The sequence below is a fragment of the Helicoverpa armigera genome, chromosome 9 (genome assembly GCF_030705265.1).
Source record: "Helicoverpa armigera isolate CAAS_96S chromosome 9, ASM3070526v1, whole genome shotgun sequence".
NCBI classification, from domain to species: domain Eukaryota; kingdom Metazoa; phylum Arthropoda; class Insecta; order Lepidoptera; family Noctuidae; genus Helicoverpa; species Helicoverpa armigera.
This window is the reverse complement of record NC_087128.1, coordinates 8,322,362-8,339,188: the sequence shown is the minus strand read 5'-3', so window position 1 is coordinate 8,339,188 and position 16,827 is coordinate 8,322,362. Positions and strand designations below refer to the sequence as shown.

The following is a 16,827-nucleotide window of genomic DNA, read 5'->3' as shown; positions in this document are numbered from 1 at the left end:
AATATAATTTGAAAATGTTTTACTGTTTAACTAATGAGATGAAAAACAAGTGAATAATCTTTGTAATCAATGAATTCCAGACCGGCCCGGGCTTGAGCAACCCCTGTTGGTGGAGGAAATCCAGAGATATTACCTGAACACGCTACGGGTGTACATCCTGAACCAGAACAGCGCGTCGCCCCGCTGCGCCGTCATCTTCGGCAAGATCCTGGGCATCCTGACGGAGATCCGCACGCTGGGCATGCAGAACTCCAACATGTGCATCTCCCTTAAGCTGAAGAACAGGAAGCTGCCGCCGTTCCTCGAGGAGATCTGGGACGTGGCGGACGTGTCGACGACGGCGACGCCGGTGGTGGCGGACTCGCCGGCGCTCTAGCCCCCGCGCCGCCCGCCCGGCCGCGCTCACGTCTAGCGCGGCCCCTCAGGAGAGAACGCTCATAGACTGGCTAGTTTTAGTGAAGTGCACGGACACTGACGTCGGACGTGATCAACCTATTTATAAGGACTGCGAATTTTACCACTTAAGAGGGCACACCCGTACCCGATTTCGTACGTATTCGGTGACCGACGACGATGCTGTGCGAGAGATTAGTGAATATATGTGTTGTTGAACGTTTGGAGAATATATATTGGTGTTGATCGTTACGGGCCCGCGCCGTCGCCGGTCGGCCGGCTGACCGGCGGCCGCCGCGGCTCCGAGTTTATTTCGTTTACGACTGGATACTGAGTTGGTCACTCGGATACGACTGTATGATAAGACTTCGTTCGATAAGTACACCTCCTAAATTACACATACGTACGTACGTTACGAGAGTTATTAGAGACAAAGTAATATAAGAAGAGATGTTTCTATTGGGTGAAAAGTTGATAGTTATGTTTATTTACCAAAATTAACAATATTACGTTGATTAACCTTTTCGAGTATAATATTGTGATGAGTCGTCCGCTGTGTCCACGTCGCCGTCACATGTTCGTGTTGATGCACGCGAGGCGTGTTATCGTGTCCTGTCGATTTAGTTCCGATTCATGTTCCATCGTCCTGTGCCCGCGTCCCTCGACTAAATGAGTAATTTAATTTATTGCTGTGATTACATTTTAATGTGTTGATTATCTACCGTAGGCTGATATAAGTGTGTCTTATTACAATACAAAGTGTGTGTCGTCGATAGCTTCCACACGAGCAAGCCTTTGTTTGAGTAAGTGAATTACTGACATGGACACTCGACCCGCAATAATAAATGATGTACATTCACCACACTTACAGCTAATAAATACCACACGACTAGTATCTAAACGAATTCACCGCACTATTAACTATTAAAGCATAGATGAACATGATTAATAAAGAATTTGAAGATTCAGTGCAATTTAAGGTTACGTTCATAATCATACGATAAAATAACTAGACGTACGTGAAATAGACTACTTGTGTCACATTACGCTTAGTACACGGAGACAGGTTTGGCCCAATCCCAGTTATTTGTTCTGGTCCTAACGTTATGTATAAACTGTTCTACTTATGTGTTGACATGACTTTGCGTGCATGTTTCAAGGCAGCTGTAATGTAGGTATGGAAATAAAACTATAGAGCCTAAAAAATAACCATTAATCTTTGTAAGTATTTATTTTATTCTATAGCAACATTCCTTTAATTCTATGTAAATTATAAAAAAGTACAAAATGGCAGCTGAATTACCTCTATTCTATGGCTTCAATATAAAAAGTAATAGCGAAGTTAGAATCTATTTGGCCGAGCTTACTCTATGGGAACAATATTGGTGTAGTAGACACTAAGGTGTAACATGTTGATAGACGAAGGACATGCACGCAACGTGGTCGCGGCGACCCCGAACCTGTCTGCCGTCAACATACAGTAAGGACTTCCTAGCAATATGAACACATTAATATTATACAACTTATACGACACAAAACATACTGCCCGTTAAGCGACTCACATACAAAATGCCTTATTTCGCGTTACCTGTATCGTGTACCTACATTGTTGATGAGAGGAAAATCATAGTATATAGAACATAAAATTAATCGATCTCAATTACCGGTAAGCGTTGTTAAAGAATACGTTAAGCGTGTTTTCTGTTGTGGGCGTCGGCTCGTTCACTCTGGGCGACGCATTCCCTCTTGATAGCTGATACTGTACAGTGTCCGTCTCGAAGCCTTCTATGTCTGTCGCAATGTTTATTCGTAGTTAGAACATCGATATCTTATAACGTTCATCTCGATGGTACAGTTCGCGACACTTCACCACCCATTACATTTAATCGATAAGTAACGTAAGTGTCTGTTTGGTGCGTGTTGAATGTGTCTTCTTTACATGCCATTAAGTGTGTTGTATATTTACATAATACATGTGTTTGGAGTTTTGGAAATGCATTTCTTAATATACGTATAAAATCAGCGTGAGACGATCGGGCTTGCACCGCGGACCGCGCGCTAGGCCGCTTATAGAATGATCTTTTCGATTAACATTGTATAATTTTATTGTAGCATTAGGCGTTTCTAAAATAGCAAACGAAGCACAAACGTCACTGTAGTGTCTTATGTGTCTCTGCTGAAATAGGGGCGTATTGATAACGAACACACTGCCATTATAAACGTATAATTACTGCATGGTGCGATCTTGTATGCGAATGCGTGTTATAGGGGGAATTTCTATTGGTGAAAATGTTTCAGTTGTGAACCGTAGGTGATAGGATGAACTTCATTAAAATCTAACGCTACGATACGTTGCCTTATGACTGAGATGCGCGGGCGCGCGCGGCCGGCGCTGAGTCGCGAGGCGGGCGGCGGCCGCGCGGGCCGCGGTCACACCCGCATCTCGAGTTTGTGACAAATATTACTGCCATTCGATAAGTAATTGTTATACATCATTCGATGCGTAGGTTCATAAATAGCTTCATAGATTTCGGCTTCTGTCGGTGCACAGCCGGTCGTATTTGATACATATTATTCAATTTCGAAATTGTAATAGATTTATTAAGTATGTAATAATCTCACATGAGAAAGTAATAAGTAATGAGATACCCTAATATAATTTGTGTCTTAGCTGATAATGGAACATTAGTAAGATAATATGTTTATATCGCTTGACGAGATGTGTAGTGAGAGATGCGATACGGCACAAGCAGCACTGGCTGAGTCGATAGACGGGTGGGCGGGGAGACTGGACCGGCGACGGGTCCTGCGGCTGTCACGACCTGTTGCCCTTCTTACATGCCTTTTGATCTATATTTTAGTTCATATTGTTCGAAAGCACTGAGTATTGTAGTGACCAAACGTGGCACGTCCAGTCTAAAAAAAATATGGTGGATTTGATAAAGTCTACTATGTGTCCATTAAAATTTGTACATAGGTACCTTTAGATTCTATTGTCATATGTTTGACATATGTACGTTTAATTTTATTCATCTAAGAAAGTACAGATGGCTGTTGTTATTTTTATATTATTTGGGTAGAAGTATATTTTTTTGTAAATGACCTCTGTATTTATCTTTTGTAAGCTTTGTAAGCCATAGGGACTTAGATTAGTGTACGAGCTACGAACATTGTGATTGCTATTTACTTTGAATTTGTATTTACTGAGATATTTTTGTTCTGCGTATATATTCTTCGTTTTGACAGATGTTTCTTAATAATTTTGTTACTTCAGAGTGCAATATGTACAAATATTTACATATTAAATATAAAATGTACAGTCAATTTTTTAGTTTTAATGTGTCAACGCAATATGTTTCGCTATTGATTCGTTGAATGTACACTAGAAGGCATAATATCCGATATCACAAGTGGGTTGCGACGCAACATACACACTGTCTCACTATTGTGTTTTTCTAATACTTAAGTGATTAATTTTATAATAGACGGACTAGGTGATCTTTGTATTTAAATTTGCTAATTTTTTGTAGCAGATTAGATTTGTTTACATGGATAAGATGAATAATGTACATTTTGAATTGATTTTAAAGTGATTTAGTTGTTATTTAGTAACGAATTTTCTTATTAGGTGTAACTGGCAGCCTCGTGGACTGGCTTGAGTCCACTGATACCAGTGCGATGTGTGCAATGTCTAGTAATACGTACAGCGAGTCTGTGTACTCTGTAGTGCCACGTCGATCGATGGGAAGGCTGATATTACGAGTTAAGGGCCCATTCCGTGTTCATCGAAACACAATAATTTTTGTATAATTATTATTTCTTAAATCTTTTAGTCCGCAGTAACTATTTTACTTTCCTCCTAATACTTTGCCTTAGTAAATCCTCTGTTATTATTACATGATTTAACAACAGTGGTGAAGCGAATTAGATATAGGGAACAGACATGACGACATGTTAAAATTTAGAGAAACAACTTTTATAAAAGATGATAACTACAAAAACAAAAGAAAGGTGTGTACAAAATGAGGAAATTTGTATGAAACATTGTTAAATGCGAATAAACTTACACCTCAAGATAAAATTATAAAAAATACTTTTGCCTTTTATTTCAACTCCATTTTCCTAATACTATAATAATTTAAGTAAGTAGGTACATAATATAAAAAATCCTAATGAAGGCCGGATTAAGTCCACCACTGACCAAGACACAGAATTATAATTACATTGTTATTTGTTTCCACTGTAAATCATTACAAAATAGTTTATAACACCATTCAAAAACATACACATTTCTAAACCAAACCAGTACTGTCGGAAAAACCCGCACGTAATGATGGCGTCCACGGCCGATTTCGGCCGGGACATATTATGCACAAGCATTTGCGCAGACACAGTTGCACTCCCTATTAATTCACTCTCATAACCCGATGGGACGGCAATCAGACACGAAAGGAGAAAGATCAGGCGCAGGACCGACATTTACGTGCTCTCCGATGCACGGGTGAATCAATCACCAACTTCCAGACTACGGGCTGCTTTGTGAAAGTTTAAGAAAACCCACATAGCGATTTCGGCCCGACTCGGAATCGAAGCCGAGACCTCGAGCATAGTAGCCGCGCTTGCGACCACTAGACCAACGAGGCTGTCTGCGGAATATGCGGCTATATGCGGAAAAACCCGCCCGTAGGTGCATACCCATCAAACAATTACCTACCTGGCTTATAAAAACTTGTACCAAAATTTCTTTGACTAGAATAAATACATTAATCAATTGAGTTTTACCACAATGCTCTTCGACAGAATAAAGTATTAGGATTTCCCCGCATACAACAACAAAATCACGTATCCCGGATAACTTTGACGTTTATTATCAAAGTCTATAAGAATCCGATGTCAGAGTTTAATAACAACTGTGATAGAACGGTTCATTATAATATTGATGTTCATAGTATACAGACGTGAGCCAGTGAGCTAGTGTTTTGTTACAATGTTCTCGAAAAGTTTATTAGTTTTATTTCTAGTTTATTTATCATTGGAATATTCAAGTGAGTACTTAAATATTTAATTGATTATGCCTACCAACATTTTAATTCGCAGATAGTATATTAAAAGCTTAATTGCCTATTTTTTATGCTGATTATTTTATACATAACTGGCAATGATGCAAATAATTCTTTGAAATTAAATTAACGCTTCAACAGTGGGCTTTCAGAGGTTATAATTTCCTACCCAAAAAGAATTACCTATACAAATTATAAGCCACAAAAAATCTAGTTAATTTCCAATAGATAAAGATATTTTTGGTTTCCTTAGATGGAGAAACATACAGCTCTGACATCCCGGACGGCTACACTTATTTAGAAGACACGCAGGCTATGTACAAGTTCCACTTGGCTGGTGAGACTTGGTTTGACGCCAAGCGCGTGTGTGCATCCGAGGGGGGCTCCTTGTTCTTCCCAGATGATAATCACGAGGCTGAAGCAGTAGTGGCACTCTGGGAACGAACACATCCTTCTTACGAAAGATTCCTGCTGGGAATGTCTGAACTGACGACCACTGGGGAGTTCATGACTATTGACGGTAAGTTTACATTTTTCTTATAGAACAAGGATCATTAAGGGGGCGATTCAGAAATCAAAGCGTTAGCCATTCGATATGACTGAAAATTCACATTCTTTAAATTCAGGCAGGTACCTAACCTACATAGGGGAGTATAAAGGGAGAGTACATACATAAGAGGGTGTATCTTTAAATAAACATAATTTTACTGCCAAAATAGAGATACAATAGAAACGCAATACAGAGCTTAAATAATGTTTAATAGAGATACCTAACTATAATAAGGTTACCTAATATGACATGGTGATTTTCAATCTTTAAATAAGGGCTGAAGTGAGATAGATATGTAATTATGAAAATTTAAAAGTTACAATACAGATTTTGTTTATGTAAAATCCAGGCAAATCAGTTGATGATGTCTATAACAAATGGAAGCCAGGCGAGCCGAACCACATGGATGGAAACGAGCACTGCGTGAACTGGCACAAGGGAGGTGTCATCAACGACTGCCCGTGCGACTACAAGGACAGCTTCATCTGCAAGAGGGGCCAATGGAACTATCTTTGTAATATGTCTAACGCTGGTAAGTTTGATTCCTTGCAAGGACATATTTTGTCTCGTCCAGTGTAGGCCATAGGTAGTGTATTTCAAATTATTGGTACAGAGGACATTGGCACATCAAGCTGCCTCAATCTGACTTTCTTCAATAGATTTTCAAACTTATCACTATAGGTGGAAGGTTAATTTATTAAGTATATTTTCGAAAACAATTCTAAATAATTTCATGTAGGAGGAAATGCTTTTCAAAATGTATAAGTCGTTGTTATTTTTTAAATCAGTTTCGTACGAATCGATTTACGTAATTTCTAGATAATATACTTATCGTTGTATTCTGGCTTATTTTACGTCTTGACCTCTAGTGTTTTAATCATTTTCAAAATAACTTATTTAACTGAAGAATCATTTGGCTCATGAATGGTCTAGGATCTTTTTTTTATACTCAGCAATTCTTACTTGGTTTTATGTAAAACGGGCAAAGTCGTCTTCAAACCTGGATATGGCTTAATGGCTCTCACTTATACAAATACTTGCATTTATTGTTATCAAAATTAAATCCTCTTGGAGGGGTGTAGAAAACAAGTGACTCTAGTAATTTCTTCATTAGTGTGTATGTTACCTACAAATAATGTCGATTGGCCGGTAAAATACCCAAACATTAAAAATAATTCTTCTTTTTAGACTACATCTTCAACAAAGATATTGGTAAATGCTACAAACTGCACACGACGCCGTTGGCTTGGTCCAACGCGTACGGCGTCTGCAGCATGGAGCAGTCGCACTTGGCAGTGATCAACAGTCAGATGGAAGCAGACTATCTCGCGAGTTTAGTAGCAGCTGCGCCAATGCCGAAGGTGGAAGGAAACTACATGAGAGGCATATACCATTTGGGCTTTCACAACAAATTCAATGAAGGCTGGCGGACTATCAAAGGTACAGTGTGCTCCTCAAGTGTTGGTTTTTTGAAAGAGAAAATTAGATTTTACTGTTGTTGAAATATTCTTATGTTATTACTGTAAACAGGACTATAATATCAGTGTCTACATACCCTATGCTATGTAGTTGTTTTTATTTTTGAGTGATTAGAAAATTGGCTCCAGATTTCCCTGCATCTCCTACTATAAATATACCTGTGTAACACCTGTGAAATGTGTAAATATTTTTTCCACAGATACACCGATACAAGAAGAGTTCTGGTGGGGCAACTATGAGCCGGTAGGACAGAACCAGTGCGGCGCTATGTTCTTCAACGGGCGACTCAACAACATTGATTGTGAAACGAGGAGTCTCTTCATTTGTGAACACGAACTAGACCCTTCCAGTATTTCTCAAATGTTCGAGAGTTTACAGCCAAATCTTTAATGTTGTAGGTTTATTTAATACCACAGCTTATATGTATTTTAATGATAACTACACTGCAGACGGTAAACAGTCAATACTTGTTAAAAACCGCCATTTTAACATCTGATGTATTAGCTACGATTAATCAGTTCAAAGTTGCCTACATCATACGTACACATCCACATTTCCAATCAAAAAAATCTCGAAATCTAGTGTAAGCTAGCAACGTCGTGTATAAAGCCACACACACACAAAATATAATCCGTGAAATAAAACAAAACAAGACCTTGCCTGTTGTACTGAAGTAATTCTGAAGAATGTAAGTACTTAATTAAGTCAATAATTATGTAAGTTAATGAAGTTTGTGTGATGATTAAATAAAAGCAAATTTTATCAGTTATAAGTGTCTTATTTAACGCGATTGCATCCCTGACCTGTGATACACTTACCTGTGACACTTAACTTACACTAACCTGTGATACTTAATATGAATCATGTGAAATCCAATTATATCTATGTAGATTGGCTATCTAGAATTCCAATTAGTGATACCCTTGGACAAGAAATGGTTTCTACACACTTGTCTTAATGCAATTCGATTGTATGCACCATAGATTTCCATCAAAAGCAACTCATATTAGATTATTTTCTTGAAGTTGAGTTTTATATTACAGAAAAGTAAAGCTTATACAGGTATCTTTAGAGACTCAAAGACATCTGTGTGATTAAAATCACAATCATGCAAAAGGTTTCCTAGGTAGGTAATAGGTATAGGCATGGTAGAGACATAGAAATATCGATGAACTAGCTTCTGTCAGCGGTTTTGCTCGCATAACGTGGGAACGCACGAAACCCGAAAAAAGGGAACTATAAAAATATAAAAGGGTACCTTTCTCGATAAATGTAATGATTAGTAAGTAATCATGTTTACAAACAAACATTAGACGATACATTGAAATAACTTGTGTAAAGTAGGTATGAATCATACCTAATAGATAAATCGTATTTTCTTATTAAATCATTAAATATTGTTTATTTGATATAGCAATCGAGGTTTTCTTGGAAATCAGGCAGATGTAAATTTTGATGTGCTATATCGTTAAAGACTACATGTAGGTACATATGAAAGAATTACCATAAGCGGATGGGCAGATTCGTCGGATTTGCCTGAAATACGTGCCTAGCAGGTTATTTAACAGGTGTTACCTACTTTAGCAACTAAATATTTTTATGGTCGCCGATAAATAAATTCGCCGATGTATAATCATTTCGTAATCAAATTAGGTATTTCTACTTCTTAACATTTATAATACTTAAGTAAATCATTAGCACTCAGAGAAACAACAACTTATCATCAATGCACCAAGTGGGATCAAAATATTTTTAGACCTTTTGACCGCTCACTTAGTACGAAGATTATACCTAACCAAAGTTTAATAAATGCCAAACAACATTATACTATCGGGTTTTGGGTTAAATGGAATATGATATTGTTAACAAACAAAAACAAAAGAATATTTTTTCCTCACAGGTTGAAAATAAAAATACATAATGTTTCCCTTAATATTATGTAGCAGGCTTTTGTTTATTGTGTACTAGCTTTCCGCCCGCGGCTTCGCCCGCGTGGAATTCGGTTCACCCCTCCCGCTGTGGGTTAGCAGCGGTGAGGGAGTGTCAGACTCTTACTGACTAAAATCGTCGTGTTCCGTCCTAGGCCTTTTATATACCAGGGCCGCGGTACCTCTTTCGAACAACCCGCAGCCGCGGCTGGCCCTGGCGCTACTGGGCCCCACTGATTTCAAAACACGTTAAGACTAATTCGCGGCGAACCTTAACACCATCAACCTTATCGCCATCTATCGAGCTATCGGGAAGCTCGCGATTGAACAATGAGCTACAGGTTAAAGCGCGAGATATCATTGCACTTCTTACGTATCTTAAAAAAAAACAACGTCACCACGTTTTAAAAAGCTATCATTCCACTTCTTACGTATTTTAAAAACACATCGTTACCACGTTTTAAAAACACCCACCGCCATCTATCGCATACCTCAAGAACTAAATAACTTAACTAATACTTATACCAATTAGTAATTCGTTGAATTATAGTTATTTTAGGATAAGTAGATGTAAAAAAAACAGTTAAGACGATAAAACAAATTGTACGTCATCCCTCGGGAATTCCTCATTTTCGAGGATTCATTATCGTATCATTTAGCTTCTAAATTTATATGTTCATATTCGTTTGCAATATATAAGTAGATGTAAAAAAAAAAACAGTTTAGACGATTAAACAAATTGTACATCATCCCTCGGGAATTCCTCATTTTCGGGGATTCATTATCGTATCATTTAGCTTCTAAATTTACATGTTTATATTCGTTTGCAATACATTACCTTGTTTTAAACGACACACAGCGCCATCTACAATCCATCCATCAAGCAAACAATATTTTTGTTTTCCCTCGGGAATATCTATTTTTTTCGGGATAAAAAGTACCCTATTATTTAATCCGGACTTTTAACTTTACGTCTGCAAAATTTCAAAGCAATCGGTTCAGTAGTTACGGCGTGAAAGCGGAACAAACAAACAAACAAACAAACAAACAAACAAACAAACAAACTCACTTTCCGATTTATAATATTAGTAAGGATTATAAAGCTACACTACATTTGTGTAGTCTATTATTTATTTTAGTCTTTAATAAACACAATACATTACACAATTGTTATTTCTGTACGCCTTTGGGGTCGCACCCATACAGGACACGTGTCAGATTCCAGTAAAAAAGGATCACACTAATAAAAACTTTTATTTAAACGAATGACCTTCACCGTATTGAAGGTATGAAGGTGTATACGAATAATACTTGAGATGATGCATCAAATTTACGGTACAGCACTGCATGACGGCTGGCAGGAGCTGGATGCGAGAAGCCGAAAATCGATCTCAGTGGCGTGCACTTGGAGAGGCCTATGTCCAGCAGTGGACTGCGATAGGCTGATGATGATGATGATGATGACTGCATGACAGGGGTTTCGATCCTCAGACCATAGTCAAAATAACGACGCACAACATTATATTATTTTATTACTTTTAGGTATCCACAGATGTTAAAGTTGAACAATAATTAAGATTAAATAAATTACGTAAGTTAGTTAGCAACTTCATTCCATCGTGTAGTGTTCGAAGCAATATTGTGTCTGTGGAAAGTTATGCTTGCTTATTTACAACAATGTTTTCTATAACGACAGTGCTGTTCATAGTGTACGTTTTATCAGATTTCACACGTGAGTTTTGTTGTTTTTTTTTTACATTTAGTTGCAGTGGACACATCTCTCTTGCGCCAATTTGCTCTCACACCGTTTCAAATATCGATTAATCCATAGATCTATACATATTGAAGTAAGTTAATAAGATTTTAGGGATTTTCGCAAGACATTAAAATACTTCAATATTTGCATTCGTGTCATTCTTCTTCTGCAGATGGACAAAGGGATAAAAAGTTTTTTCGGCAAGACTACACATATTTAGAAGCGGGCGATGGTTTCTATAGAATGCAAAGACTCCCGAGGACCTGGTTCAAAGCCAAGGTTGTGTGTGCTCAGGAAGGTTCCAGTCTGTTCTTCCCTGAGACCAATGCTGAAGCCGAGGCAGTCTTAGCGTTCTGGCAGCACTGGTCGGATGATATTGATCGTACGCTCCTGGGGATGTCGGACCTACTGGTCAATGGAGAGTTTGTTACCCTCAACGGTACGCATGTTTTTTACAAGTTCTTTCTAATGAAATCAAATGATCTGGTCAATTTCGCTAGGAATCAGTGGATGCGAGTTGCCGAAAATCGAGGAAAGTGACAAACTTGGGGAGGCCTTTGTCCAGCACTGGTCGACTTTCGGCTGCTACAACAATTTCTTAAAGCTATTTTTAAAATTTCATTTAAAATCCTTAAGAAAGATTGTGATTATTGATGCATTCAGGCTAAGATCATGTTACCAGTTTAATTATTTCAGAAAAAAATAAAGTAAAACATAAATATTACATATTTGTAGGTAAACCAGCCTCCAAAGTATACAACAAATGGAAGCCAGGCGAGCCAAACGGTTTGAGCGGCAACGAGCACTGCGTCAACTGGCGGAGTGACGGTCTCCTCAATGACTGTCCGTGCGATTACAAAGATTATTTCATTTGTAAAAAGAGCCTCAAGTCTCTAGAGTGGAACTATCTCTGTAATATGCCTTATATGGGTAAGACAACAAGAGACACCTTTGGTTTTCTATTTTGAAAAACCAATTTCTTACGATTCGGGATTTCTTGATAATTACTATGTGATATCGTTCTCCGATGTATGCCTCGAATGGTATGAGTAAAAAAAACTTTATTCCTTCTTAATTTAAAATGAATTTATTTTTGGTTGTGAATGAACACAACATAGGTTAACTTACCCGTACCAGGGCAGAGATATGAATTATACATACAAGTCATCTTGGTAAATACAATTTATAAAGCAAGCTATCCCTTAATCCCTATTCCAGATTACACGTACAACAATGCCACCGGCAAATGCTACAAAGTTCACACAACTCCCGTCAACTGGATCGGAGCCAGAGCAGGGTGTGACAGGGAGTTGACCACTCTAGCAACAGTCTCTAATAAGGAGGAAGCTGAATTTCTAGCCAGATTAGTTGAGTCTACACCAGTCCCAAGAACTACAGAGAACTACTTGCGTGGAGTCTATCATATGGGCTTCCAGAACATATTCAGCAGCGGTTGGACGAAAGATGGATGTATGTATTGGACGTTTTGTTACTGTGTGTGAATCCGAGTGTGAATCGGCATTACAAATTTGTACATGCTTAACATTGTGCAAAATATGTTACTCTTCCTTTTATCATGAGCCGATATTTCACGTAATCGCTTCAAATAAATAACAACAATATACAAAGGTTCGAATTAATACTTTTTTTAGATCCAGAGGTACCAATGCATTTCGGTCCAGAGGTGTGGTGGGGAAACTATGTGCCCAAGGGGAATGGTCAGTGCGGCTCAATGTTCTTCAACGGACAACTGAACACAATCGATTGTGAAAATACATTGAGTTTCTTCATCTGTGAAAAAGTGACGACTCCGAGCATACCTACCTAATTAATTTTTAAGTTAATAATCTGTTTTAATTTGTATTTAAGGCATATTAAATAAAACTTTGCATCTGAACTATTCATATTATGCTTTATTATTTACTATTCATATATTAAGGTGAATATTAGTTTGTGAATTGGCGTTATGTGTGCGCTTTTCGCATATTTAAAACATGCCTTATGTTCATTATACGCTGATTGTTAAAAAATGATTTGACAAATAAACAATGTGTTTTGATTATTGTGGATATTTTCTGACTTTTTTTCATGGTCCATCATCGTCTGCATCATTCGTAATTTTCAGTTGCATAAGGTTACTCTACTAAAGATTGTTTTATATGAAGCGAGCTCCTATTTCACTCGGTCAAAACTCTTAGATAAATACTATAAAATTAACTTTAATTTACAACAGATTTCTATTTTCTCGTAATGACTGCCAAAAAATGTTAAGAAATAAAGCCCGTACCCATAGTTTTTATGAAACACGAGTAAATCCCCTGTGCTACAATGGTCGTCTAAGTGATGAACGTAACTCTATTTTAAAAGCCACGATCTCCTCCAAAGCAAGAATATGTTACAATTACAGCAAAAAAATCTTGCTTTTTATTTTAAACAGTATTTACCTGTTGTGTATTCGAGCCTTTTTTATAGAAAATATTATTGATTGCATTCATATAAGTTTGTATCAGAAAAAGTCTAACCGCTTTTTGTACACTAGAAAAAAGTGCTTTTATAGCGTTTTTCCCTATCTATAATTGAGAATTCCCCGAACACAAAACCGCGCATCACGGATACTTTTGATTACATTATTTATATCTATAGGAGTTAAAGTTGAACAATAACTATGATTAAATATATGACGTAGAAGCAATACATTGGAAGCTTCATTCCGTTGTGAGAAGTCGAAGCAAACGTGTGTCTGTAGGTACATAGTGACGCTAATTTACAACGATGTTTTTTAAAACGATAGTGTTTTTAATAGTGTACTTTTCTGCAGATTTCTCAAGTGAGTAACATATTTTTTATCAAGAATTATCCGTATCAATGAAACGATGATCATTGTTTATGAAATTGCAAGTTTTTGACATTGGTCGGTCAAAATATGTATACGATCTAGAATTTTGATTGAATTTACTTGAATTCTTAGGATTGAATGATTTATTAATATTTAAAATATTTAAAAAAGTCCTACATGTACATTTTGCCTGCTTTTTGATCTTCAGATTTACTACAGTTTCTCAGATATTTATGACAACAGCGTTATTAAAATCCTTACACTTTTCTATTTGATTTCACAGATGGACAAAGAGAAAACAAGTTTTTCCGAGAAGATTACACGTATATAGACGAGGGCAAAGGTTTCTATAAGATCCACCAGCACCAGCAAACCTGGTTCGCTGCCAAGGTTGTGTGTGCTCGGGAAGGAGCGAGTCTGTTCTTCCCTGAAAATGATGCTGAAGCCATGGCTGTCGTGGCCTTCTGGGAGAGAACTGCACCCTCACGTGAGCGAATGCTCCTGGGCATGTCAGAACTCTTGGTCACAGGAGATTTTGTTACTATTGATGGTAAGTCTAGATATACTTGAATAAAACGACAGTTTAATGTTGTCTTAATGTTGCCTGAAATTCCTTTTTAATTATTTAGAAAGCGTCCAGAAATGATTATTTTACTCTAACTTTATACTATTCCCGTTTTTACCTTTTCAAGTAATCAAATATTTTAGATTAGATAATAACTAGAAAATATTTACAAATTGGTGATCTCGATAAAAATCAAAATGAAACACAAAACACTTTATATTTTAGGAAGACCAGTCACTGAAGTATATAACAATTGGAAGCCAGGCGAGCCGAACCACCTGGGCGGCGACGAGCACTGCGTCAACTGGCACAAGGGAGGTGTCCTCAATGACTGCCCGTGCGACTACAGAGATGATTTCATTTGCAAGAAGAGCATCCATACTCTAGAGTGGAACTATCTTTGCAATATGTCAAATATGGGTAAGTAGGTAAACAATATTGTTTATCGTTAAACGTTATCTCCTCGGTGCAAGTCAGACAAACAGGAAAATTAAAACTACTTAATTAAGAACGTAGTTAAAAAATATGGTTTTGGAGTGAAACACCATAGATACGGTCAGGTCAGCGGGTCATACTTTAAGCAAAAGTTTCCCTTTCCGTCATTATTTTATATCGTCATAAATGAGTATTTATGTCGGGGAAACATATACCCACATCCTTGATTGATTTTCTATACATATAATTTGAAAATAGCATTTTTTTCCTAATTTCAGACTACACTTACAACAGGGACGCTGGCAAGTGTTACAAAGTTCACACAACGCCCGTGACCTGGACCGAAGCTAAAGCCATATGTGAGGCGGAGCAAACGCAGCTGGCAGTCATCAATAATAAGGCAGACGCCGAATATCTTGCCAGTTTAATTGAGTCCACACCCACCCCAAGAACTGCAGACAATTACATGCGTGGAGTATATCATATGGGCTTCCACAACACATACGGCGCAGGCTGGTTTACAGTTAAAGGTATGTAAACTTGAAAGATGTAAATAAGTTAGGGCAATTAGTCGACTTGACCAAGCTATATTTACCTACCCATATGCAGAAATTAAGAAGTAATATCACACAGCTACTTGTTTTTTTTTGCTCATTTTAAGGAAGAAAAAACAAATATCCTACCAAGCGTGATGCAAAAAATGATCGATCGTTAGCGCCGTAAAATTAATAAATATGCCTAGAAAAACAATGAGGCTGCTTTACAGCAAAATATGCACATCATTTATGTACATGCGGTAGTGTATTGAGGCGCGACATTACAGTTTAGACGAAAAAAAAAAATGCTTCGAAAATTACTATGGTCTTCGAAATTAACCTTTTTTTATTCTATTCCAGATTTAGCATTGACAGCCAGTCCTGATATGTGGTGGGGGAACAATATTCCGAAGGGAGACTATCAGTGCGGCTCAATGTTCTTCAATGGACAGTTAAACAATATAGACTGCTCAACGTCAAGTTTCTTTATTTGTGAACACGAAGCGCAATCGAATGAATTGTTATAATTTTAGTACGTAATGCAGTATTGTGTATAACTAGATGACGTAAATGTCTAGATTAAGCTTTACATTTGGAACTTCAAATATGATTATTAATAAGCTCAAACTCAAACAAAATATTTATTCGCTTGTTAAGGTGTGCTTTGTGAATAGGATAGATACCTTAATATTCGTAGTTTATAGGAAGGAGGAAGGAGGAAGGAGGTTATAGGAAATCTGTTTTGCTTAGAAGTATCATCTAAGAAGAACCTGTATTTAAGTTTTTATGACTTATTGTATTGTATTTCTGTTATGGTGTAGATCTTGTTTACCTAATAACTAATTAAGGCTGTAACAAAAAAAGCGCAGTACAAATTGATTAGGTACTAGATTTGTTTCATGACATTAAATATTTACTAAATTATAAAATCGTGTTAATTTTCTTTATAACATCTTTGTGTTCCTTTTGATTCTCTCAACTGTTTCCTAATATGTTAGGATCCAATATGAACCAACAGGACATACATAAGTACTTATTAGCTAAAAATAACACACAACTATGCCTGCTCAAAGCAGCTGTTAAAGAATTGCAAATGCCTAGACGACAGCATGGTCATGGCTATCTAGTTCCTTCGTGTATCAAATGGCTCGGGTCCCGGCTGCCATTTGAACATCCTTGGTTGTTCGGGTTCTTTACCAAGGCTTATCTGGCTGCCCATGTAACTGGGTTCAGAAGGCCAGGTATTGAGAAATTTCATGGGAGCCGGCCCTAATATTGCTGGGAAAAGG

General features: G+C 37.4%; 3 protein-coding genes across 10 annotated transcripts in view; all 3 read left to right on the top strand.

Moving 5' to 3' along the window:
* Positions 1-4,486, top strand: part of LOC110369974 (ecdysone receptor) — a 219,691-nt gene extending 215,205 nt beyond the window's left edge. For all 8 annotated transcript variants that reach the window (XM_064036285.1, XM_049839218.2, XM_049839221.2 and 5 more), the window contains one exon: positions 81-4,486. In XM_064036285.1, coding sequence (XP_063892355.1) covers positions 81-376 — 296 coding nt within the window. In that variant the 3' untranslated portion in view covers positions 377-4,486. The remainder of the gene's footprint in view (positions 1-80) is intronic.
* Positions 4,487-5,278: 792 nt separating this feature from the next.
* Positions 5,279-13,076, top strand: LOC110369986 (uncharacterized). The gene is made up of 11 exons (XM_064036102.1): positions 5,279-5,438; positions 5,707-5,973; positions 6,353-6,535; positions 7,192-7,443; positions 7,682-7,869; positions 8,373-8,452; positions 10,988-11,142; positions 11,339-11,605; positions 11,902-12,096; positions 12,385-12,636; positions 12,819-13,076. Exons 1-11 carry the CDS (start codon positions 5,381-5,383, stop codon positions 12,992-12,994), a joined length of 2,073 nt encoding a protein of 690 aa, XP_063892172.1. The 5' UTR covers positions 5,279-5,380; the 3' UTR covers positions 12,995-13,076.
* Positions 13,077-13,835: 759 nt separating this feature from the next.
* Positions 13,836-16,467, top strand: LOC110370007 (C-type mannose receptor 2). Its single transcript, XM_021325692.3, has 5 exons — positions 13,836-13,993; positions 14,286-14,552; positions 14,793-14,987; positions 15,281-15,532; positions 15,899-16,467. Exons 1-5 carry the CDS (start codon positions 13,939-13,941, stop codon positions 16,063-16,065), a joined length of 936 nt encoding a protein of 311 aa, XP_021181367.3. The 5' UTR covers positions 13,836-13,938; the 3' UTR covers positions 16,066-16,467.
* Positions 16,468-16,827: the final 360 nt, after the last annotated feature.

Bases quoted from the DNA above. Each gene is read 5' to 3' on its own strand.
- LOC110370007 (XM_021325692.3), top strand. From the start codon at position 13,939: ATGTTTTTTAAAACGATAGTGTTTTTAATAGTGTACTTTTCTGCAGAT. The intron at 13,994-14,285 runs GTGAGTAACATA...TTGATTTCACAG, and splicing joins CTTTTCTGCAGATTTCTCAA to ATGGACAAAGAGAAAACAAG. The intron at 14,988-15,280 runs GTAAGTAGGTAA...TCCTAATTTCAG, and splicing joins TTGCAATATGTCAAATATGG to ACTACACTTACAACAGGGAC.
- LOC110369986 (XM_064036102.1), top strand. From the start codon at position 5,381: ATGTTCTCGAAAAGTTTATTAGTTTTATTTCTAGTTTATTTATCATTG. The intron at 5,974-6,352 runs GTAAGTTTACAT...TGTAAAATCCAG, and splicing joins GGAGTTCATGACTATTGACG to GCAAATCAGTTGATGATGTC. The intron at 7,444-7,681 runs GTACAGTGTGCT...TTTTTTCCACAG, and splicing joins AGGCTGGCGGACTATCAAAG to ATACACCGATACAAGAAGAG.